General features: G+C 43.0%; 1 protein-coding gene across 1 annotated transcript; it reads right to left on the bottom strand.

Annotated features, from left to right (window-relative positions):
• Window positions 1–310: 310 nt before the first annotated feature.
• On the bottom strand, window positions 311–26,538 carry eif3ha (eukaryotic translation initiation factor 3, subunit H, a; the record flags this gene model as incomplete). The annotated part of the gene is given in 8 exon segments (XM_047150076.2): window positions 311–587; window positions 1,060–1,168; window positions 1,170–1,196; window positions 2,365–2,488; window positions 5,370–5,469; window positions 8,894–9,061; window positions 22,134–22,284; window positions 26,425–26,538. Coding segments are annotated over 8 exon segments (993 nt in total), but the record flags the coding sequence as incomplete, so codon positions are not given.
• Window positions 26,539–26,773: the final 235 nt, after the last annotated feature.

Genomic DNA, 26,773 nt, shown 5'->3' with positions numbered 1-26,773 from the left:
TGGCGTTAGAACAAGTATACCGTTTCTTCAAACGACACAAAACACTACGGTAGTTTAAGGAAGCGAGATATTTAAGCTCGAAGTTCTTATCGTACGTATATTCATGTTTACTTATTTTGTGAAGGGTGCCAATAATTCTGGAGCTGGCTTCGTTCGGAAAACATCCGGTCCGGCATCGCGTCGTAAGTTGTGTTGTGTGTGATACAATACATACAGGATACAGGAAGCTTCTCCATTACGCATCTAAACAATTAGGAAGTGTAGCAGATGGAAGCACGCCTCAAAGACACACCCCACTGAAGCCTAGCGCTGAGATGCAGACGTTTTTATTACCAATGCGTCCATCAGATACAGCGGTTCCTTTTCCAAGGTCAGGATGGCCCGGTTCTAATTTACATTTGGGATGCCTAACGGTGTTGTACGGTGTTTTGGCAGTGTCCACTCGATCCCCGTGTCCGTCGCTGAACCGTCCTTCCTCCGTTCTGCTCTTCGGCTGCTGTCCTCTTGTAGCGCCTCTGCCATGAAGAGCTTGCTGAGGTTCTGAGCGGTGAATTCTTTCTCGTTCTGACAGTAGTTGTTGATTTGTCCTTGAGAGGTGAAAGGAAACATGCGTATGTAAATGAGATGCAAATGAGCTGAAGGACTCGTATGCAAATCCGCCGGATCGACTTTAAGAAGAGGACTTGTAATTAGAGGGCAATAAATGACAACTTTACTGGAAAAGTTCTGAGAAATAACGTGGAGAAGAGATCCACGGTCGGGGTGCTACTCGTGTCCGATATTGATACACTTTCAGATGTATAATTAAAAAAATTTTAAATTTACCAAATTTACTTGGACACCGCTGATCATCTACGTAGACCAGGGAATCGCCTTGCGATACAGCTTCTACAGACCAAAAACTAAAGCCCGTCTGGTATTTTGTCCACTGTGAACATAGAAAACCGCCCATTCCCCCTCTCACACCTCTCCAACTGTACAGATGGGGAAATCAATGGCTATAAGAGAATAAAGGGAGTGTAATTGGTTGTAAATGGCTGCGATTGCCCCTTCAGGCACCTGCGATGAGAAGTGTGTCCATGCGCAGAGGAGGCGGTGGGGGTTTGAACATCTTGCTGACGTCCTCCTCCGGCAGTGGCGGCGGTTCTCCTCGACTCCGTCGCTCCGTCGGTCTCCTGCTCTCGCCTCTGCAAGTACTACAGACAAAGATAAAGAGAGGAATGGGGAGAGGGGGACGATGTATAAAAAAAAAAAAACCAACTACTGAAATCTGTGGGATGCCGAAAGAACAAAGGAGCCGAGACTAAATAATTTACTGAAAGCGAACGAGAAGAGAATTTATAAACTGGCATTCGGACTGTAGCCAGAAAAAACGGACACGCCACAAGGTACGTCTCCGTACGTGCGCTTTACTCGTCAGGCGTCTACCAAAGTGTCAAAGTGCCAAAGTGCCAAAGACTTAAGTAATTTAAGCCTTCTTCGCCTTTGTTCATCAAACAAGACTATTAAAAAAAAGCAATAAACATCTGCCGCGGAGGAAAAGTCGATTTTATTCCCTGGCTCAGAGATTTACATCACTGCCGAGGATATCGATCATTTCCTTTCAAATTAACAGATATGATTAAAGGTGTATGATGGTACGATGGTGTGTACAGTACACGGGGGAGGGGGAAGGAAGGAGTGACTGATGTGGGAGGTAATTACTAAGGATCTCGCTGCGTTTGATCGAAAGGCCTTTCTGGTTGAGTCTATTCGGTGCTTGTTGAATGCCCCGGAAAGGCCTTATGTCCTTAATGTATCATCCGTGGCACCAGGTATAATGTTACATAAGGTAATAAGAACAAGGCAGGAAGTAAGAAATCGACTTATCGGACATTTCTCGATCAGTATAAACGGATGAATTCTTTTTATGCGATTAATCAGGACACCGTTGGGTTTCTGTGTGTAGAGTATCATGACTGTTTTTAGCTGCTGCTGTGAAGGGCGACGGGAAAGACAGAGGGTGTGAGAAACCTTCTGGGCAAACAATTCACACTCTATAATCTATAACAGTCTATATACGATTGTCGCCTCGATTCGTTTCAAGTGTCGCCTCTTTAAACGATACATCGATCCAAATCGATCGATTTTCCGCATAAAATCAAAGCAGCCGTGACAGTTTTCGGAGAAGGCACAGAGTCTCCGAGTGGCTCAGATGGAGAGGCATCAGGATCCTAATCAAGAGACATGAAACCTCGTCGATAAAGCGCTTTTCCGGCATCGTTACTTAAAAACGTTCCCAGTGTGTATGTACGGCCGATGCCAAGAGGGCCGATGTGTAGAAAAGCTCTGAAAAGCTGCTGGGATGCAGGTGAGAGCGAGTACCTGGGGTTTCTACTGCTGCTGCTGCTTGCTCAGGTTGCGGCAGTACATGTTGTACGTGACGATTTCTTGGCTCGTGGCATCGATGCGATCCATCAGGCGCTGCAGTCTCTTCTCCAGATGGTTACTGCGGACAGAGAGCGACGCCCAATTAAGCCAAACGAACAGAGTCAGATAAATGTTTGACCGACCGTTCAAGAACGACGGACCTGGGTTTTGACGAACGCTCCGTGAATCAAAAGCTCGAGTGCACGGAACGAACCGCGAGCACTCGATATCCGATCGGACGCAGTTGCGCATAGTTTCTCCTCATCTATTAATCCGTGAAATGTCACACGTCAGCCTCGATCAGCCTCTATTCCTTCCGGTGCTTTATTCAAGTATTTCCATCTTCGGTCACACGCTGCGCACATTCTCACGTCTACAAAACACAAGAACATTCATTATACGCTTTCAAGCTTAGTGGCTTTTTTTTTTCTTTCGCACTTCCACGTTCACTCCATCGACATTTGGCATTTACCCAGACAACAAAAGCGCATTGCTGTACACCGCAAGAGTGAAATTACACTCTGAATACATTATCATTATCTGCCTGTTGATAGGAATTCTGCGTGCAAGCCTATTACACACACGCCACGTCTTCCCATGCATTGAATTCCTAATGAAAGACTCATCCGGGAGGAGGGCGAAAAAAAAAGAAGCTCTATTTTTCTTTGTGTTTTTCACCTTCCAGGTTAACATCTACTTAAATTAACCTAAATAATTAAGTTAATTAAAGGAATAACACGCTCTGCATTATAAAGCGGAGTTACAGTTACCATAGTACCAGAGTTACGAGTTTATAGTTATATGTGAAGATGTGGAATGTATGGAAATAAGTTCATTCGTGTTATCACTTAGACTATAGCAGCTATAAACTCTAGTGTGATTGTTTTAAAAATAATAATAATTTTAAAAAAAGACATTTATTTATCATTTCTGGAAGGAGTCTCCAGTCCCAAAGTGTTCTATTCCATACTTAGTATAGATTGTTAAGCCAAATAAAAAAAAAATGGACATTGTAAAGGGGGGGGGGGGGGGGGGGGGGTGAGATTATGGGGCATTTAAGGGTTAGACAAACTGGACCTAGAGTGCACTTGGTCTGGAATAATGTTTAGGTAGGTTGGTACGTGTCAAAATAACATCCACATGAATGCTTAACTATAAAGAGCATTAACTGATTTTGGATACGTAATGAAATCTCATTTGCACTATGAACTTATTATATTCGATAATTCAACGACCTCTCATTGGTTGATGAATGTAGCAGATTCTATATACAGTATTTGGCACAGGGCACTCAGAGCCAGTAAGATCAAGGTCAGAAAAAGAAGAGGAAAAAAAAAAAAGTCCAAAAGAATCCAGTGAAGTAGCTTTAATATTCATGGGATGCTGTGTATCAGCAACCCATGCTATGAGCTCTATGGGGGGAAAAAAAGAAAAAAAAAAAAGGCCACTGTTTAAATGTGAAAAAGTTTCTGTCCTTCCTGTCGCTGATTTCGGACCTAGCTGTCACTCCTTCGCCGTTATTTCATCCTAATACTCTTGCGCAATTTAAAAAGCAATCACCGTCTGCCAGTGAGGCCAGGGGAAGGCGTGAACCGTGTGGCCGAGATTGATGACTAATCCAGCACAGTCGGCTCGACCGCCATTATTTCTTTTACAAGTTCCTTTCTGATGACCGACACCACAGGGGGTAAAATGTCTGCCTTTTCGCTTTGCTTACAAAAAGTAAGACAAATCCAAAATAGGCCTGGAATAATCCGATCCTTTTATTATTTGCCCTCTGAAGTAGGGAAAGTTAAAAAGTTAAAGACACTACAGGTGAATAGGGTTTTTTTTTTTTTTTACAATAAAATATCACTATTAATATCTGCCTGTTGATTGCCGATGTTCTTATAAGTCGTTTTTGTAATGGGATTTTTTCAATACTTTTCTCGCAAATCAGGCTTCATTTTATTAAATGTATGCATAAATTTGCATACATAATAAAAAACAAAAAAAAAACGTATATGCTGCTGTTAGAGGAAGAGTGAAATGGAATATCTATTTAGCTCTGAAGATTAGAGGTCGACTGATGTGGATTTATAGTGGATTCCATCGACACCAATAACTACTAAGTTGGGCAATGGTACCTGCCAATAATAACGAAAACATAGCACTCAAAGAAAACTATCGCTGAACTTGTTTTTATTTATTACAAATAAAAATAGAGACATCCAAAATGAATTAAAAAAAAAAAAAAAAAAAAAAACACTTCAAATAACACAACACAATTTGTCAGTGATAGGTTATATTTCTCCACTAGAGGCCGCTCTCGTAACCGTATAACTACAGCGGACGCTTCTCAGCCGCTCCCGCAATGGACGCAACCGGGAAAAAAATAATAATATTTTATGCCAATTTCAGTATAAACGCTAGTGTAAATCCAACACAGTCCACCTTCTCAGACGAAACTCTTCTAATTCTAGGTCTTGATTAGGCATACGAATGTATATAAATTCATGAATGCAGGCTATACACGAAAGAATTTTGGTTCTAAATATAGATAAAAAAAAATAAAGTGTTATAAAGAAAATCATTTTAAGGGTTAAATTCTATTTTGGATAATGTTTCCACAGAGAAGTAATTATGTGAATATCGTAATGACTGACACGTACCGTATATCGTAACGATGTATCGTGTATATATATTCGGTAAACAAGCGTTTGGGTGATATGTGACACGATTGTGATGAGTGGGCGTGGCTTAAAGCCTTCTTCAAAGTTGCTACATTTGAGATAATATGTTGGGCTCGGAGTATGCAATTAACTCAATTAAACTGACCCATGTGACCAAAATGTAATTTCTACATGTAGTGTAAAATGTACTGAACTAATTATGCATGTGTATGTGTGTGTGTGTGTGTGTGTGTGTGAGAGAGAGAGAAAGACAGAGAGAGAGAGCAAGAGAGCGAGAGAGATGCCTACCATTCTGGAGAAAAGTGTTTCTCTTTACAGATCTCCATCAGTTCAGGTGTTAACCTGTAGGCTTTGAGGGACAGTGAGCCTTGTGCCGTCTTTATGGGATCTACAAAAGAGAAGGCACTACAAAGTAAAGCCCTGCGCTTTCCTTTCTACAGAGGTAGACATTATGCCGGTCTCTAACTCTTCACCCGGGGTTCTTAACACGTCTGAGAAACCCAGCGAGCAAAGTGTTGTAAACAGCGATGTGGCTGCCTGCAAGTCAGTGAAGTAAATCGCAACATTTTTCCAAAACTAGGTTCCAAACGCTCTCTGCTATTAGAAGTTTACTCCGACTCTCAGCGTAATCACAGGTTGCTCTTCCGGAAAATGGCTCGCAATAAAAAAAAGGGACCTGTATCGCACGTTGCCTTGTTCATGATCTCTCCAGGAAACCAGAACACCTGAAGAGCTCCTTGCTTGCTGTGAAGTAAGGAATAAAACATTGGCGCTGTGCTGTTATAGTTAGATACTGTAATGAAAGACGCGATGGTGTCACCGTTACCGCTTCGAGCTCGATTACTTTTCTAGAAGTCCCGAAGTGTTTTATTCCACTTGCGCCACAAACATTTATCAAAGATTTTTTTTTTTTTTAATTCATTTACAGTTAATGTGATGAACATGAAACGGGACTTCCCAGCCAGCTCCATCAAACCCCTTCAGATGATTCAGAATGCAGCAGCACGCCTCATCTTCAACTGGCCCAAAAGAACCCATGTTGCACCGCTCTTCATCTCCCTCCACTGGCTTCCTGGAGCCGCCCGGATCAAATTCAAGGCCTTGATGCTCACGTACAAGAGCTTGTCTGGAACAGCGCCCCCTACCTCAACTCTCTCCTGAAGGCTTACGTTCACTCACGCGATCTGCTCTGGATTAACGACCGATGCTTAGTAGTGTCTACTCAGCGTGGCTCACGGTCCCTTTCCAGGACCATCACACTAATTGTTCCTCAGCGCTGGAATGAACTTCCGATCTCAATCCGGACCGCAGAATCCGTCACTATCTTCAAAAAACTCTCTTCTTTTTTTCTTGAAGGCAAAAAACACGCCGCGTCGCTGTTCCGAGAAACCGTAAGGTACAAAGTCCTGTCTCGAAGACGGCGGTGGGAATCTTACGGACTGTTACAAAGCACTGAAACTGCGGACTCCTTCTCAAAAACGCCAAAGAAGCATCTTTTTCACAGAACACTTCAATATATCAAAAGTCAAATTAAACACGTTAAAAACGTTTATTATCGCACTCGGATCATGTGGTGCGTTCGTCGTACGATTCCCTTCTTCTGGCCAGTCAGGTGTGAGAACACGCACACACTCACACACTTGTTTTAATTAATGTTTGACGGTACAATTTTGAGTGTGTGAAGTAAAGGTCAAGCAGTAAAGCCTTTTCAGCTGCTTGCGAACAGAGTCAAGGGTCATAGCGATTGCCACGGGGTGTCAAAGTGCAGCTCACCAACAGCTTCGATAACTGAGCTGTGCTGAATTCGTTAATTTCGTCGTCAGGGTTGTCGAAAGACTTGAGACGCATGTTCAAAGTCCTCGTCAGCTGTGCCGCTCATCCAAGATTGGCTTTTGCTCAGAATGAGAGTCTGATTTTAAAAATCCCCGTGCCACAAAAAAAAAAAAAAACCCAACCCGACATCAACCCGATGTGTGTGAAACAACCTCAGTAGCGAGCTAGAATCTGTCCTTGGCTTCTTTCACACTGGATGTTGACAGGCTCGTTTATTTGCTCCTTTAATATAACAAGCTGCATTATTGATGCATTTTAAATGTGTTGTGATTAACTGCATCACTCACATAGCAGCTTCCTCTCTGGAAAAGACTGCGAGATTAACAAAAAAAAAAAAAAAGGGACCAAATATCCCTAAAGGCCTGAACACGCCACTCCTGCCTAATGAACTCTAAAGAACGTGTGGAACCTAAAGCACTTTGGAATAAGATTAAATTTTAATAAATGTCTACTAAAATGTTCAAAGGAATTGCTTGATCAAAAAACGGCTAACATTTGTGTGGTATCTGGGGGAGGAAAAAGCCCGTCGGATGTCCCCCGTGGATGAATTCGGCTAAGCTAAGTGGGAGTTCCTCACATGGTGAATGCCATGATTTGACGTGATGTAGCAAAACAGACTCAAGTCTAATCAGTTGAGTCTAATCAGATACCGGCTGTCAAACTACCACCCACGGTCGGAATGAAATCTTTTAATGCAGTTTTCTCCATTTTCGCTATTTGCTGTAGTTTTCAGAATTTGTTACCATTTGACCAGGTGAAGAGTTTTCCAGGCTGCCACACATTTAACAAACGCGAATAAGCAGTAAAGTCACGTGTTGGTTTGATACATTAGTACCGATGAGACGAACAGTGATCATAGAGTAAGAACTATTAAGGTTGGACCATTTACGTTATGTTTTTAATAAGAATTTCACCGTAACGTGCAGATTTTCGGGGAAACCGCCTCCTGATTTTGGGGAAAGTCGCCTCCTGATCAAATTTCGGACCAGTGTATGAACTGTGAGTTTTTCCAAATTGATCCTGGATTAGAGGTCGACTGATAAAAAAATCAACCGATAGTTCTTAAAATTGATACTGAATGAAAATTTAAACACTCAAAGAAAAATATCGCTGAGCTCTTATTATAAAAAATAAGCAGTACTGTACTGTACTATGAAAATGTACTGTACTTTTTTCAAATAAACAATATATAACACGCCAAATAACAAATAAAAATAGAGACATCCAAAATGAATGAAGGAGAAAAAAAAAACACTTTAAATAACACAACAAAATTTGTCAGGTGATAAGTTTTTATTTCGCCTCTAGAGGCCGCTCTCGTACTGCGTAATGACCGCGGACGTTTCTCAGCCGCTCCCGCAATCGGGAAAAACTATCTGTGTGGATTTTTGCCGATAACCGATCCGATATCGGCGCAGATTAATCGGCAAAACCGCTCAATCAGTCGACCTCTATCCTGGATATTGAGAGGATCTGTTCAGATGTGAGGCGATGACGGACATACTCTGCTCAACTAGGTCCAGTGAAAACTGGGGAAAAAATCAGGAAGTTAGATTGTGCGTGTTAGATGTTTTTTTAATAAGACAAGCGCCCTTAAATTTTACATCAGTCTGAATCATTCATTATGTAAGTTTTAAATCCACGCACCATGAGGTAGCCCTATAATTCAATATGGAGGTCGGGTGGATGTATCGTTAGAATTTAGGGCCCTTAAAACGGGTCTAGCGCGCAGTAAAAGGTTGAGACCATCTGCTCTCGAGTGTGTTCACCTATATTACCGCCCCACAGATACCTGAGAAAATGCACAATGCCGAGGCTTTCTATAATCCGCTTAAGGCACCAGCTCATATGTTGTTAATATGGGAAGTGAAGGTGAAGGTGCTTCTGTTTGCACCTCAACCTTCCGTGTAAATCACACTCCCTGGAAGGAAGACGTTACCTCAGGAGGGGAACTCGATGATCACGGAGACGAGTCTTACCGTATATAAGCACCACGGACTCCTCGATAGCGTGCTGGTAGCTGAACTGGGAGTCCGGCGGCGCTCGGCTCAGGAAGGAGCCGTAGTACGTGGACTGGTACCAGCCGACGTGGAGGTGGTCGATGTTGACGTGATGGAGACTCCTCATCATTCCCACCTGGTATTGAACTGAGAGAGCAGGACAAGATAAAAGAGGAAGAGAAGGAATAGAGAAAATAAAAATTCACAGGAAAATCACAACTGATAAGAAAAATATCCTAGCAAGCAAATATCAAACAGAATTTTACACAAGCGTCATACTGAATACGTGTATCTACGCATCACGTCATGGGGTTGCCAAACGTGGCAATGGTAATCGAGTGTGGGTGAGGCTTTGAATCCGTAAATGATCAATTGATCTCAAATGCCACAGAAATGTGGATCAATACCTATAAAAATATAGTTTATCAGAATCAATAGTACCTTAGTAGTATAGTACCTTAAGAGTACTTTAATAGTATAAGGTATAAGGTCATTAAAATGCACAGTGACGTGATTAAACGTGGATAGAAGGTACAAAAATGTAAGGTGAAGAACAACAAGGCCATACGAACGAGAAGTAGCGAGGCCGAGAAGGAAGCGGGAGACCACGACAAGCTGTGACGAGGTGATGACGACGCACCCGAGCAAAGACCAGCCCAAAATGAGACGGTAAACAAGCGCAGCCCCAGATAAATAACCACACGTCCACGTTCCAATAACACACCTCCTAACAGAGCCTCTGATTTGGAACGGCACCAGCTGAACGGTGTGGATGGACAATCTTGCCGCTACAGAGGCATCTTTCAGGCCGTAATCAGAGTCCTGCTTAATTGGCTGTGTCTGGAGTTTATGGGCAGCCATAATGAAGTGGAATAAGAAAAGGAGCCTGAGGCGAGGGCGATGAGGACCTGCAGGATGCAATGAATGTTTATCACACTCCCCTTTCAATGAAGTACACAAGCGTACAGATAGAGCCTGGTGCATCCTGTTTCTATCAGCTCAAAATGGAACGGGCCAGAAAATGCCCGATACTGGAAAACACATGAGAGCAGTAAAGAATGATACCAGCTACGCAGGAAAGGGCGACCCGGCTCAATCAAAGCCTGCATCAAGATTAGAGTCAATCCGATTGTCCCAGTGCATTCAGACTAGCAAGCGACAAGTCATTCGTTTCACTTTTCGGAATGTAACGACCGTGTTCTTGCTTGTGGGTGTGGCCTGTACAGTGTTGTTGTTGTTTTGTTTTTTTTTGAAGTTCTGTTGAGAAATGTTAGTAGCTGTGAACTCAAGCTAACGAATCAAACACAAGACAAATTAAACGATGCACTAACTTATGTCGCATGCAAAGCAAGATAACCGTACTAGCTACATACATTCACTGAAGGCCCCAACGAGCTTCCTCTCAAGCTTTATGCTTCTTCAGAAATGTCTCTATACGCATTAACTGAGAGGTCGTAAATGACTAAACAAGATGAAACCATGGTTCTGCATGTTTCTTCCATTTTTGAGCATCAAACAGTACATTTGTATTAACTGCAGGTAGGACCTAAAGTTGTGAGTGGGTACCTGAAGCTTTTTAGAGAACATTATGTGAAAGACAATACTCCTTTGCTTAAAAAAAAAACCCCCACGAGTGCAGTGGGTTGCACCAGAAGAACGTGACCTTTATTGTAGCCTAGTTTGAACTTTTGCTCCAATTAATATAGTTTTAACATAGCCTTAAGTTATCGCTTAAAACGTACACCGACCATAAACCGATTACTAAAACAGTCATTTCACGAGAGCCCAAGCGGAATAAGCTTGAAGAACAAACACAACATACAATGAATGGATCACTGGAGATGATTGTTAGGCATAGTGTATTTGGAGGAACAGACCTCGCTTGAAGTTACACTCTTCAGGGTTTTCAAGATTTTTATTTGTCACAAATAGTTCTACGCAATATCTAGTTTGCAGTGAAGTGAAAACGATCCCCACGATAGAAAGGATTAGGCTCGTCACCAAGCTAATCAAACAGCTGAGCGGATATCCCTCCGTACCGTCAACCCGGGGTAGTACTTACAAAAGTTGCAAGCCATCCATAAGGTAAGCCTCAACAAAGAAGTTACCCACAAGTAATTCTTGTGGATGTTAAGACTAGTTATAGCAGATAGATTAAGCTTATAATTAATGCAGCCTAGTTCGCAACTAAAGAAATTGCTAACCTAGCTAAGTTACGTTAGCCAGCGTAGCTAGTTATATACATTATAACGATACCTTGACAGAACTAACGTTAGCATCTATAGTGGCTTGGTAGCTAAACAAAGTTAGGCTGGGTTCGCACGTAACGTCTTTTTCGGATGAAACCCGCCGGTCAAAGCATTTTTACATACTAAAAAGACTGGTCCAGGATGCAGTTGAGAGCATCCCAAAAGAAGCTCGGGTCGTTTCTGAAACCACGGTCTACTCCATAGGATTATCATGTAAAACAGGTGCTGACCACTTCAAAATAAAGATGTTTCACGTGAACACAGCGCCAGGTAGCTTCTTCTCCAAATACGTATGGGTGTATATGTGCAGCACTTCCCACGACTGTCCCGAATACAAATAGATTCCTCACCCCATTCCTGCAGAGTAGTGCGAGAACCCGTCGCAGACAGTGATGCAAGTCCTCGTCTAGACGGTCATGATGTGTGAGCTGCCTTGCCTGCCTAGAAAATTAGCATATTTCATTTTTGTAAAATACGTTTTAGCATATTTTGCCATAACTTGGTGGAAAGCAGTGTGAAAAAAACTGAAAATAACTTCGAATGATTTCAAACCCAACAACTACCACCACCACCACCACCATCAATCCACCGCCGCCCCTACACTGAAATAGATGCTAATTGGTTCTCAAATTCATAAATGAATTTGTCCAAGAATTTGCCTAAGTCCAGGCTAAATTGAACAATAAGACTTAAAAGTAGCCCAAAAAAAGAAAGAAGAAGAAAAAGAGAAAGAGTGAGAGACAGAGAATGAGAGAGAGAGAGAGAGAGAGAGAGAGAGAGAGAGAGAGAGAGAGAGAGAGAGAGAGAGAAAGCCCAAAGCTAAATGCGGAGGTAGGATATCTCAACTCTAGAGATATTAAGCTTAATATTCAACTTGATATGCTGACGACGATGAGACCCCATTCAGGTCAAAACCAAAACAATCCAGAGGAAATTGGCAATTCAAAACAGCAGTGTCTTGCCAAACAAACAATTCTTCAATATTACAGAAAACAGGAGCAGGGTCATCTGTTTATAAGGGCTGACCGAGATGCTAGAATTGGTCTAGGCTAGATGAGAGTCTGTCAGATGAAACCCAGCAGGATTATATCTTGCATAAGAGGATGAAAGCATAAAGAGTGAAAACGCACAGCTGCCACAGTCACAGAGGACCTCATATTGCCGTCATATACATCCAGACCAGATCAGTGCCGAAGACGTCAGGATTGATACACATACGAGCTCTGAATCGTCTTCACAGCAGGTCTGCGTACCGATGTGGGTACTTCACGTCAGAACGCTCTTATCTAGTGTTCAGACAGCTGGATATCTTCTTTTGCCAAGCTGGCACTGTTTAGCATAATCATACAAATAATGTGATGGGAGAAATATTCCTTTTTCCAATCGTGTCATCTCGCCAGATGTTGAGAGCCATTAATATGGTGCACAGAATGAACTTTATTTTCACTACGGATTTGCTTTAGCGATTTCCCGTATGCCCACACGGCTTCACAGCCCAACAGCTAAACTCGCCATCACCCGAGACTTGGCAATCCGGGAATAAGAACGGGGAAGAGAGAGGCAATTTGTCATGAAAGTCTTGGCTGCTTTTTCATGAGTGGAATGTGTGGAAGTGAAGACTTAAGTCATGCAGTAGAAGCTGAACAAGTGATGCCAATTGCGCAGCCTTGACAGGCATAGGGTAAAAAAAAAGAAGAAGAAAAAAGAAAAGAGAAAAGACTACCATCTGCTTTCATAAGTAAGCTATATTGGCAAAATATTGCAACAAAAACACTCCCGTATTCTTTATGCCCGTGTTCAATCAGAATGAAAGTTCTTCCACTGAACGCAACAGCCCACAATCTTTCGTTTTATAGCAAATAAGGTGAAACGGTCACGAGGATTTAAAGCATATAGTCTTATTGCTAATCCTCCTTCATAATTTAAAGCAGCCAGAATGGAGGTAATGAGCAATCGCACCCTGAGATCGTGCCCACCTAAAGGGATTGGGTTTAATGAGCTTTTAGGAGAACAATCCTCCAGAAAAGTCCAAAAAATAAAAACTACAGGGAAGCAAGTACTGAAATCACATTTGCATAACTTCTACCAGCTTCCATTAATCATCTGCAAGTCTACTATTTGAAAGTGAATTATTTAGGGCTTCTTTACATGTACCCTGGGCCTATTGTGTATTTGTTCAGGGGAAGGCATCTTTAGCATTCTCTTTTCAGGTGCTGTCGTTCATTTTCACTTGATTGTTTGTATCTTCACTTTAGCGTTTCTATGCTTTAGCTTGACAGTCTGAGTGTCTTCTTCATGGCTAATACACTGTATGGACAAAAGTATGTAGATGCCTGGCCACAATTGTGTTTGTAGGTTGTAGCATTAAAATTTCCCTTCACTGGAACTAAGAGGCCCAAACCTGTTCCATCATGACAATGCCCCTGTGCATGAAGCAAGGTCCGTGAAGACATGGTTTATTGACGTGGTTGAGGAAGAACTCCAGCATCCTGAACAGAGCCCTGACCTCAACCCTACTGAACACCTTTGGGATGAACTGGAACGCCGACTGCACCCCAGACCTCCTCGCCTGACATAAGTGCCTGACCTCACTAATACTCTTGTGGCTGAATGATCACCAAGCCCAACAGCCACGCTCCAAATTCTAGTGAAAAGCCTCGTCAGAAGAGTGGAGGTTATTATTATAACAAGCAAAGGGGGAATAAATCTGGAATATGATGTTCAAGAAGCACATACTAGCAAAGGTCAGGTGTCCACATACTTTTGGCCATACCGTGAATCAAGTATTGGCACTGTCGCCATGAAATGAATTGCTACAGATGGTTTTGCAGACCACCATCGCTTTCCCTGCTACGGTGAAATAGGAAGTTCCGCCAATCATGTTACTCGTGGCCCAGTCCAAGGAACGGACTTGAAAATGGTGTCCAGAAAGATCAACCCAAAATGGTGGTCTGCAGATCAAAGATAAACCAGCAATCTTTCTGGGCAGGGATACTAGTAACATGATTGGTTGAACTTGATACGTGACCTCCTGTATCAAATTATAGTCAATTTTGGATGTGAACCACATCAAGTAATCGTAGGGCTGGTGGTTCGATTCCCGGCCCATGTGACTCCACGTGTCGAAGTGTCCTTGGGAAAGACATTGAACCCCACGTTGCTCCCGATGGCAATCTAGCGCCTAGGTTGGCAGCTCTACTACCATTGGTGTGTGAGTGTGTGTGAATGTGTGAATGAGAACCGGTGTAAAGCGCTCTGGAACCACTAAGGTTAAAAAAGCGCTATATAAGTACAGAGCATTTACCAAGTATGAAAGCAAACAGGTCACGAATTGCCCACAATGTCAGGATCACGCTCGGAAAACAGCTTTCACGCTTGACGTACCAAGCTCTCGCTTGCGCAAGCGGCCACGGATCCAGCATATATTTTTTAGAAAGCGCAAATACGAAAAAATACCCTTAGAACCAATTCAAAGGAATACTAAACATCACAGGCTAAACACAAGCTAACAGGGGAGTCAAATGTAGTCATCGCTCTTGCTATTTGATTTTGGTCTAAAGAAGTTTGTTCCCACATGACTCTATGCAAAGTTACACTGAACTGAATAAACACATTGTGAACTTCCCCGCAGTAGGGTAATTTATTCCCTCGATCTTCATTCAAAGCAGGAGTCTCATTTGATCGTTATAGCCGAGCGAGAACACAAAGATGAGATTGCACCTCTGTAGTAATCCGGTACTGCCGCCACCTCCAAAGGATTTCCATTGAGGTGCTGTAATTCGACAGCTTTTGTGTACGACAAGTGGTCTGGAGGGCGACTTGACCCACCCCGAATTACTTAGACTGTGTAGGACTACCATGGGAAATACATTCATTTCATGATACATTGGGCTTCGAGTCGGAGGCGAAAAAATCGTTCAAGTCGGACAAGTGCTGCCTTTTGATTTGTTGCCGGACACGGTACGGAAGTCTTTACTAAGAGAAGCACCGAAGCTGTGATTCATGTGACCTGGACAATAAGCATTTTGTTAACTGGGACAATAACTGAGCACCTTTTTCAAACCGCCGCAGTCGTGTAAAGACCGGCGACCACCTATTTTATGGTGCAATTATGGGGTTCGTCACTTACTGAAACAGTCAGTCATCCGTCGTTGGAATTGCAATGCAAGGTGTTACATCAGGGATAGACAATGTTACTTAAAGTGTTTTAAATGGAAAAACTAAAATTACAGTTCATAGTACATCCAACTGCAGAATGGACCATATATATATATATATATATATATATATATATATATATATATATATATATATATATATATATATATATATATATCATGGCTTGCCATATGGGAAAAATGTTAACTTTCCTACTTTATGTACTCAAAAAACTTCAAGATGCCACAAGCTACGAAGAAAAAGCTTGGGCCAGAACGCCCAATGGTCTTTGAGAACATCCCCAGTGTTTTATTACTTACAAATGACATCTGTCCCACGTGCTGAATGTTAATTAGCGCTATAATGGTGTGATACCTCACCAAAAAGATCCAGTATAACTGATTGAAGCAGGTTACATTAAAAAAAAAACAACCAAGTATCAAATAGAAACTGCTCTTAAGAAGCAAAAGTCCACTACATCCAGAGCTGACTCTTGGGTCTCCTGTCAATCAAGGAATGATAGATTTAAAAAATTATAGGCTAGAAGCAGAATTCGCCTGTGCTGGAAGTCGAGCTAACTAATTTATCCAGCCATGTGTATTATCGATGATACATCCCGGCAAAGACTGGCAGACCTTTCTGTTATTTAATGGCTCAAATGGCCATCGAACCCAACACATCCTGCATTATAATTTAGCAATTTATAACAGAGACACTCCCACTCATAGATTAACTGTCACTTTATGTCACGGTAACTCATAAAATGCAGTGGGTTTTAGCCAGTATAACGCTAATCTACTTAATGCTAAGTAGTGCATTTTTCAGCTCTTACTTATTTAACACCAGCACACACACACACACACACACACACACACACACCTCCCCCCTCATTTCAGTCTTTTCCATTAACCCCAAACAAAATTAACCCTTAAATTCTTGTCTTAATATTTAATCTAGAAAAAAAACACAATTTTTTTTTTTTTTTTTTTTTAATGAATTGCTATAAAAGCATCACTGAAGAAATCTTCCTATAGATGATATCTATATCTACATGCATTTCACTGCTCGGACTATTCCTGCTAAAGCTATAAATATCAAGCCGTACCATCAGAGCCAGGGCATGTGATCTCGTCTGTGCAGAACCGTATTCATTTAGCTGGATCCGAACATCAATTCAGGCCTTATTACCAGGAGAGCAATCCAAGCAGAAAGGCCACCAACATGCGACCTTGGGCACGAGGAGCGAAAATAAAAAGGAAAGATAAATTATGCATGGTCTCCTCTGTGCTCGCAAACAACAATTCTCTAATTTAATACCGGAGATGGCCAAGCCTGCCATATCATCACAACGTGGAATAAAATAACAGCGTTGAGTGAATAACAAGGGATCAGACTTAAACGACGGGTTGTATCGGAGCGAGACGGCGAGCGATGATGGCGTTCGGCGTACACAGCATGGGATGCCTGGAAGAACCTCCAGGCTGTTGTGGCATGTCGGAGTGGACGGTGAAAGCTGTGAATCGACTGCTCGTTCGTCAGGACAGCCGAGAGAACCGTGGAGGCAGTTCAACGTTCGTTTCTTACCTTATAGACTTGCACCAGAACATGTTTATGTTCATGGTCGATTCTGAGAAAGAATGGCAACTGGAGTCCACATCTGAACCGCTAATTTGTCTGCGCTTTTTGACCTCGTCAGTAAGGTTTCCAAGCAACTAAAACACGGGATTGGGCACGCACGCTAGGGTTTCTAATGAGAATTATACGTAAAGATTGTGATGTTGCTTCAGGAGCCTGATGTTGATATTAACGACCCATCTCCAGATCGATGGAAACCCGAGTTATGCCTTCGAGAGAGAGAGAGAGAGACCATCATCAGCAATAACTCTGACGTATCAGCGGAGTGCAATTAATCAAAGATTAATGATTATCACAATTTGGAGCACAATTAGCATTAATGCGTGCACATAGCCGCAATCTTGCTAGCAGACCTCCGGCTTACCTCTGTTAATTCGAAATAATTACCGTCATGCAACGAGATGAAGGAAGGAAGCTTTTAATTGTTAATTGCATGACCCTGCTTTTTGCCAGAACAACATGACTCATCCTCATCGAGCATTCGGTAATGCATGCATCAGTAGGAACGCACCAGGAGACGGAAAAATGGAGAGACGGTGGGGGAAAAAAAGCAGTTGCCTATAAAAGGAAATATTCCAGGGAGTGCAAAAGGACGTGCTTGCGTGTTGCGATGCTTTTTCTGACGTCTGATCCGGCCCTGCTGTTTATTTCGATCTGACGCCGTTGCGTCAACCCAGTACCGCGTTGAACAACTCCGCTAGCAAAAGACAGGTGGCAAGCACATACGGGTTTCTCGTAACGAAGATGCACTGCCGCCAATCTAGCCTAGTGGAACACCGAACGAGGCAAGGCGCAGATCTCGCTACGCAGCCAAAAGCGGCGAAGATCAGGCCGCTCCTTGGCCGTCTGGAGCTGAGAAGAATCAGTGCTCGAGGCACGGTTCAATTCCAGCCACACCGAGATCTGTTAAAAGATGTACATGGAGAAACGTGTGTATTGGGCATGTGTTACAATGCCAGCCCCTTTTCATCCTTCTTCAAACAGGTGATGGGGGAAATAGGCAGACAGAGAGGAGGGGGATTATTCTACCAGCAAATGGTGTCCCAGTGAATATCTGCAAATGGTGGACGGTTTCATATTTCACACTCAATCTGTACCGAGCACCTCTGGCGAATCTCTAATGACCTGTAGGATTTGGAATGCAACAGACAGAAAGTTCAACAGGATTTATAGTGGCAGAACATCAGAATAACAAAACACACACACTACCCTAAAGGACCTCAATTTTTTTTTTTGACCGGTGTTGTCATTAAAGCAGCCGGATGATGCCGGGTGTTGCCCGGCTGGACGGATATCCACTGCGTCTCCCTACTCCCCTACAGATAAAACCAACACAGATACACATCAAGTTGTGCCTTCGGTTTGTGATCAGTAGAAGCTGACGGAAAGAGATGAGCTATACGACACATTTCTCACAATGAACCTTGTTTAAATGAGAACGTGGCAAAATTTCTATAGTCTGGTTCACGGCGTCTCCTCCTTTCTGGCGTCCTCATAAAAAGCGACTCGTCTGCAAAATCCATTCGCTTCGATAAAATCGTGCATGTCCTCCTGCATCAGGAAGCAAAAGGCCGACGACTTCGCTCACGCAACTGCAATCAAGAACTTTTCGAACCGATCCACGGTCTGATCCTTCAACGACGGCGAGCTGTCAATTTAAAGATAAAACAGCTGGGTGGCTTCTTGGAGTTCGGCACACCGCGTCCTCCTGCAAGTCCTCCGTCGGGCAGATAAAGGCAAGTTACGAGCTCCTAAAGGATTCGTTCGCTTTAGCTTGTTTCAGGTTCACTCCAATAAAGAAATAAAGATTTTCTGCCTTTAGACAAGCGTTCGCCGTTCCATAATTCACAAACGACGGAGGTTTGAGGTCAGTTTCAGTTCTTTGTACTTGAACATGAAAGCCACAAAAGCGGCTCGAGTCTCCATAACAGTGGGTTCTGCATAAATTTCAATAGATTAAGACCTATAAAAAAAATTTAAAAATCTATTTTCCAGGCATTTACAAACGAGAAGTAGTTCGATAAATTAGAACCCAAAAGTCCCAACACAGCAAATTGCTAAATTTTAATTAAATGCAGTCCTTTCTAGACTAGAAAATGTTTTCGGTGTTCTACAGTATAAACCCGAGTGGGTTTATTATAAGGCTTAATTGAGGACATTTGTCCTGCTTCTTTAATGCGCTGTTTGCTAACGGGTGTTCCACGCTCAGTACGATGACGTATGGATAATTGTGTTTCCACTACCCTCACTGTTGAGAGCTGGCCCAGTGTATTAGAGAACCTGCAAGGTATTTGTTCTTGGAAACTGGCCCGATAATTTCTCACAGTGCAAATTCGACAGGCGTGTTTTAGTGATACTCGTGTTACTTGTGTTTCGAGCGTTAGGATTTCTGGATCCTAGAATTTCTCTCAAAGGTCTCGATACCAACGTGATTGGCGCTACAGGGCAGCCGTCTCAAAAGACGAACATTAAAATCTCTGACGGAAATTGAAGCATCTCCCATGAAGAAATGTAGTTTAACTGCAGTAAGGAAAGCACTTGTCACTCCAGCTCAAGGCACTGGTGGTGTGGTTGTCCAGAGATACTCAATTAATTACATCTCGAGAGAGACAGGAGGAGAAGAAAGGTCAGTATCGAAAGCCTTTAATAAACCAAGTTGTTAAAGGAAGACTGGCCAAGAACCAGACCCAAAGCTCCAGCATCTTCAACTATTTCTCACAAAATCTGAAGCTGGAGATGGCCGTCATGGATATCGTATGATATCCTGAGGCGAGCGTGTGATGAGATCTGAGGTTTAGAGGTCAGCCGAAAGCTAATCCACGTGTTCCAAAAATTCCAGTCGACTCTCACAGCAATGTAGACAGCATACCAGGTTTGAGCTAGACAAATAAAAGCATTTGAAAACATGAAGACGCCCGAAGACGTCACTGCTGCCGAGTGGATAGTGTTGCTGCCCCAGAGCTCCAGGGTTTGGTTCGATCCTGAGCTCGAGTTACTGTCTGGGTGGAGATTTGCATGAGCCTGAACCCCCCACAATTTATGCATGCCTTTTCCTCCTCCTCCCGGTTCTCTGGTTTCCTCCCTCCTCCCAAAAAACATTCCATTAGGTGGTCTGGCTATGTTAAAATTTGCCCCCAGATGGGCAAATGTATGAATGGTACCCTTCTTTGATGGACTTCGTGCCTTGCACCCCATGTTCCTGACACAGGCCAGGATAAATCGGTTACCGATGATAAACGAGTGAATACTGAAGGACAAGGTCCATTTGTCAAGGGGACACACTTTCATCCTAGTCTCTGTGCACCATAAATCCTGTTGTAGGAACTCTTAATAAATGGTTTGCATCCAACTAAAGACCCCAAACTTCCAGCATCTGTGCTCCATAACCAAGGTTTCTCTCAGCCCATATACCAAAGTGCTTTTTTTCTCCCCAACCATGACACACCCACACCAGGGACCAATAAACTCACTCAATCAGTTAGGGCTGCAGAAGATCGTGGACATTTTGATTTGCGTTAAGGGTCGACGATCAGGCTAATGTACACACGGATTCTTGTCGACCAACTCGACATTCGACATACCGCTCTTACAAGGCACAAACTATGGAACGGGTTGAGCTCTGCTCGCTGGCTCGTCAGTTTAGGGGGTTGAAACGGCGGTGCTGAAAGCGGAAGTGCGACATTGCCACCTATTGAGAGGCATGCAAAATAGCTGCCATGGAAGCCTCAAAAAGAATGAAAACCTGCAGCAGCAGCAGCAGCATCAAGCACTGGGGCATTTCTCTTAGGTTGGGGAGAATGATCACAGCAATAACGAAATCCTCTCACTGCCCTTACAACTGCCATCATGCTCACAGGAAGCAAAGGATGAGGGAGGGAGAAAGAGAGACAAAATTATGAGCTTCTGTGAAATCTGTCACTGAGCCAAGACGACTGCCTCAGCAAAACGCGGCCAGCGAGACTGATTTTAAGCGTGATGGACTGCTAAAAATAGTGCTGGGGCAGACTGCAGTCTACAGTCTTCCAGGCTGAGAATTATGACTTCAAAATCAAGTCAAGAGTTGAGGTTTTCAGTCCGCCTCCTTAACCGGAAGTACGTAGTAGGAGTGCCTATAAAATTCTGCTTTGATATTAATCAAGAACTGAGTTATTGCCATCAACACTCAGTAGTTCACAGGACCCAAATAGATATTGCTTTAGTGGTACAGTTGTGCTCGTAAATTTACATACCCCTTGCGGGATCTACAAAAAAATGTAATAATTTAAATAATAATAATAAGAGGAGATCATACATTTTATACGATCCCTGTTATCTTTTTTTAAACGATTAACATTTTGCAGATTCTGCAAGGGGTGTGTAAATTTACGAGCACAACTCGTATAAACGACGCACAGGCACTAGGTCTTCCATTAAAGCCACGAGATAATGCCATGGCTCTGGAAACATCTGTCCCTGGGCACCTATTTTCATCTTGGCCTTTCAGTTCTAGACACAACCTCCAGACTACTGCTCATTAGTGATACTGACCAGTGTTACGTTTAGACACGCTCGAACAGGCGGTCCGGATCAACAAGGTTGTTTCCCGCCCGCAGAGAGCTGGCGAGTTGACCTCCCGTATAGGGTTGGTCTGTCAGAAGGCTGGAACTAGTGCTGGCTAAATAGTATGGCCTACTTGTGAGGAAAAGCCTGCTAAAAATATCAGAACGACGAGGAAGTAAAACACCTGGTTTTTACTCTTACAGCTTTCAGAGTGATGCAGAGTGTCGGTTCACGTGTTGGAAAAACGTTTTCTTTTTTTGAAAACGAAACACGACTCGGTACGAGAGCAAGTACGATAAAGGGTATAAAAAGCCAATTAGTGTCGATGTTTAGATCATTAACGAGGACTCGAATGTGCAATTATGATGACAGCGTGAAGCAAATGATTGATGACCGAACGCTGGAGTACACTCTGACCTGTCTCACGTGTTGTCGTGAAATGACCGTACGGGGAACTCTAAATCAGGCCGGCAGAGCCAAGCCAGAACTCGAGTACTTCCCGTCAGGCCACTTGAAAACGTGGCACGTGTATTAAAAATACCCAAAGCTGCTCAGAGTGCGTTTGCTTTTGATATAAGTAACCGTTCTGAGCTCAAACCTGACCGGATTCATCTTAGCAACATCTGACTCGGGGTTACCTTCGTCAAAGTCTGCATCGTCGTCTGTGTTCTGAGGAAACGCGAAGTAGTTGGTGATCTCCAGGCGGTCGTCAACCACCAGTCCCAGGAAGACACCCTGTACCACCTCGCTGCCCTCGTCCTGCTAATGCTTTATGATCTTTAGCACCACCTGCAGACATACACACCGAACAAGCTCAGACACTCGGAAGGTCTGTATGCACGTATATGCAATGTATGGACAAGTTCACGTATTTAGAAAAGTTCTGAACTTGAAAGTGGGTTTCGAATCATATTTGGGTTTAATGGAAAGACTGATCCAAATGTAGTAACCAAGGAGGGGGGGTTATGAGGTTAATGGAAGCACAACTCTCCACACTATTACAATACAAATACCCTCTCTGTGGTGTAACTGCCGTCTGAAAATCGGTGCTGGGGCATCTGGCTCTCATGATCTTACAGTCCTTATTTTTTTAAACATGCGAATAAATCTAGCAAGGTGCGGTTCACGTTCCCGGTGCAGTATTCTCTCAGTGCAAAGATCAAGACGTGCATGGTCTCGTTGGTTTCTTATGACTTCATATAACATATTTTCAGGATTTTACTTATGTCAAAATCAATCCACCGAATATCTATCTAATGCTAACTCGCTACCTCGCTAACAAAATATAAAGCAGACATTATCGAAACAGGCAACGGTTTTAATCAACGCCAACCGGCTCTTAAACGAACCACCGAGTATTGATTAGTAAAAATAAGAAGAAAAATACCGATAGGCCTGTTTGTCTTGAAACTACTTGAAAGTGAGGTCCAGCCTCCCCGCAGGATCCCAGTTCTTTTCAGGATAGACACTAGGCCAAACCTATGACGCACAACAAAAGCAGCTTACCACAATCCCTGGGATCAAAGATTGTATCCGAATGCCCGCGGTTTTCTCTCTGAAATCCTGAAACGGGCTTTAAGGTCAAAACGAGCCGAAAGGTCAACTCCGTCGGAGCACAGACCGGTTGGAATAGAGCTGGCAATTCAGTAAAGGGGTCTGTCGGGCTAGTCTAAAGAGTTCTCGACATTAGTCAAACACCTGTTTCTCTAAACGAAACGGACGATGCCGCAAAACGCACACGGAGGCCAACGCTGAGATCACAGGGTCTGACCAGCGCGTGCATCTGTTCCCAATTTACAAGCATATTATCTTCAAACAGCTCTTGGAAAGCACACAAACAACAGGATGTGGAAGTCAAGAGAAGCCAATTTTCCCGCTTATTAGAAATGACATGTCATTTGCATCCAAGTCGCTCTTCATGCTAAGGATCAGTCCGATCAGGACGTGATTTGCCAGTCCGGTTTTTGCTCTCGCTCTCGCTCTTTTCGCTCTCGGTTTCAAAGCAGCCGACTGTTCCGTACCACGTGGTAGGTCCGGCAATCAGAGCACGGTACTCAGGGACATGTCCACATGTTCATGACTTCATGCGTCCTGGACATTTCAGTTTAGATGCTGCAAGTTTGGTAAAAGGGTTTGAATGTGAAAACGCCGTCGAATGACGTCGACCTTTGGGGAAATCGCATTTGACATTCCATCAGAAGGCAGTCAGACTTCAAGACAACACTCACTTGGCCGAAAGACAATGGCAAAGTAAAAGTCTCGGCTTATGTTTAGGTACGATCGTAGGGTTGGCGGTTCGATTCCCGGCCCACTTGACTCCACATGCCGAAGTGTCCTTGGGCAAAACGCTGAACCCCAGGTTGCTCCCGATGGAAAGCTAGCGCCTTGCATGGCAGCTCTGCTACCAGTGGTGTGCGAGTGTGTAGGAATGGGTGAATGAGAAGCAGTGTAAAGCACTGCTTAAGAACCACTAAGGTTAAAAATAAATAAATAAATAAATAAATAAAAGCACTATATATGGTCTGACATGCCAAATCATTTCTAAAAGAAGCAACATCATCGTGTTAACATTTTGCCCTCAACTCTCATGTAAATAGACAGATGACGAACGGATTCAGGGATCTGCTGCGCGCGAGAGCCGATGAATTTGATTTCCTCTCAAAGGAAGGTGCTCAAGAGGAATATCAAACATGTTTGGGGGAAATGCTTGAAAATAAATAAATGGAGAGAAAATCTCATCACTGAACCGCTCGTAGTACTCGAGCAGTCACCGTGATTTCTTGTCATGGGATAGGGAGGAGTGTTTTTTGCCACCTCTGTTCCCTCCTCCTCTTGCGTGATCATTTCCTGAGTGATGGAAACAGATTTAGCGAAAGCACACAGCATTTGTTCTTCCAGCCAGGCCTTCCTGCCACCTGCGCTGTGACGATCGAGACAACACACAGAGTCTAGCATGTCGGCTAATGACGCCTGTGAACGCCGCACGCATGCCGGCTCTATTTCAAACAGTCTTCACTTTTGCCTCCTGCAGCTCTCTGTACAAAAAAAACAAAAAAAGATGATTCATGGTCACGATTTAACCTCGGCAACGAATCGACTGTGCTCCAAAGGTGCGAATCATTTATTAATCACATGCTCCAGATTCTCCCATCCAGCACACTGTACTGTTCTGTTCATCAGGGGAACTGGAAATCTGAACGAGGACTTCAAGGTGTGTTGATTTCTAAAGAGGACGCAAACAGATTCTGACCTGAAACAGAAGAAACGTCATCAAAAGGTTTTGAAAATGCGTTTAAGAGTGTCGATTTGCATCAAGGTAAAACCTAGACATGTATTTTAATGCAAGTCTGCCCCCTGTTGGTCATAAGGAAAACTGCACAGCACCGCCTTGGACCAAATTATCAAACCATCAACGTATTGAACACCAACTTGATTGCTGATTGGGCCAGTTGTCTGTGGTACTGATCTGAAATTTACTGGTTTTGCCTCACTGGTGGTAATCTGACTAAAACACACTATACAATACCTTTGTTTAGTAAAATAACTAAATGTAATACACCAAAAAAAAAGGGGGGGGGGGCTTGGAAAACCACAAACCTCACAATCTTCTGTACTAAAGTTCTTCCCATGGTGGAAACTTCAAGTTTATTAAATAGTAAAATTTGTTTGTTTATTTATTTATTTATTTAAAATTTGCTTTTTGTCAGACTTGAGGCCCCATTCACAGCTGGCATCAGCATGTATCACAGCTGGTCCGATCGTAATTGGACAGCGCTAAAAGACAGGTGTGAACGTGTCTTGGAGACACGTTGTGATCCAATCATTCAACCCACCATCAGAGGAGGTCTGGGACATTCAGGTAACGCCACACTCCGGCTGAATCAAAACAAACTTAAGTCTTTCCCCCCCCCCCCCCCCCCAGCTGTAGAAGATCTCTCAGCGCCACCTTCACCCACGCCTGCCTACTTTAACCAAGATGATATCCTAAACCCGATCCGGACAGGATGAAACGTACACGGATGATATCCAAAGCCCTATCCAGATGGGATTAAATGTACACAGGGTCCCGGGGTTTCTTATTTTACAGGTGCTCCTCTGTGACGTTGTTTCTGTCCAGATCGGCAATGTTGGTTTTTCTCCGCCCTCCGTTGAGAAAATACCGTTTTTCACAGTCGTCCGATCATTTCAGTCCGGACGCACGTGTCTGTCCCGGACCGAAATAAGAGCTCTTCTCTACTCCAGTGTGTAATACCGAAGTCACGTGTCAGTGGCACCAGTGGAGACGGAAAGCCACAGGGTCGGGGTTAAAAGCGAAAGGGTTAGGGTTAGTTCAATTACAGACTTGATAGCAGTATACACTGATGGGAGAGACAGAATCAGGTTCTCCATAACCATGTTTCAAATAAATAAACTCCAACACACACAAAATACAGACCCATAAACTGAGCTGCTTTTGTAGAGCAAGACACGCCCCACGGGGGGCGGGACATATAGATACAAGAGAGCATTTAATTGGACAAACACAAGACTAGTACAGGATGAGTCATAAAAATATTTGCTTTCCAGGAAGTGGCGAAATATAAAATTAAAATGAGAATGTCCAGTTTGTTTATTAATTTATTATTATTATTATTATTATTATTATCATAGTTGTTGTTGTTGTTGTTGTAAACATACTTCCGTTTTTGTGCTCCTCACACTAAGGAACATGCACAAAAATCTCCCAAACAGCTGTTTTGATTTTAACTAATCTATAATAAAATATAACTATAATAATATTTTCCATGTTTAAAGGTTTAAACATGCTGTACTAATGAGCTAGCTTCTGTCGTGTTAGCTTCCGTCCTTAACGTATTTATTGTAGTCAGACTTCCGGTTTCACGACAAAACGTAAAACTGTTGAAATATGAACCCGATCACGACACTCACCAGTCCATCAATCTGAAGCGAGTGAGAAAGAAGCTTCAGCGGTTGACTCTGTGCGCGTCGCCATTGTTGCACATGGACAGGAAATGAACATGACGGAGCTTCCGGTATCCGCAATTTATTATTATTATTTTTTTTAATAATTACGTTTTTTTAAATCGTTGGAGAGAAATTAAAATGTACAAAAAGCATGGCTCGTTATAACAATCACAAGAAACAGTGACTTTTCCTTCACAAACCAGATATAACTGCGATTATAGTGAAGAAAATGACAAAATACTGAACATAAAAAAATAATTATAAAAAAAATACTAACAAATCGTTCAAAAACGATTACACTGTGTATAAAAAA

This window comes from Ictalurus punctatus, chromosome 23, assembly GCF_001660625.3.
Source record: "Ictalurus punctatus breed USDA103 chromosome 23, Coco_2.0, whole genome shotgun sequence".
NCBI classification, from domain to species: Eukaryota; Metazoa; Chordata; class Actinopteri; order Siluriformes; family Ictaluridae; genus Ictalurus; species Ictalurus punctatus.
This window is presented reverse-complemented; position numbering and strand designations above follow the sequence as displayed.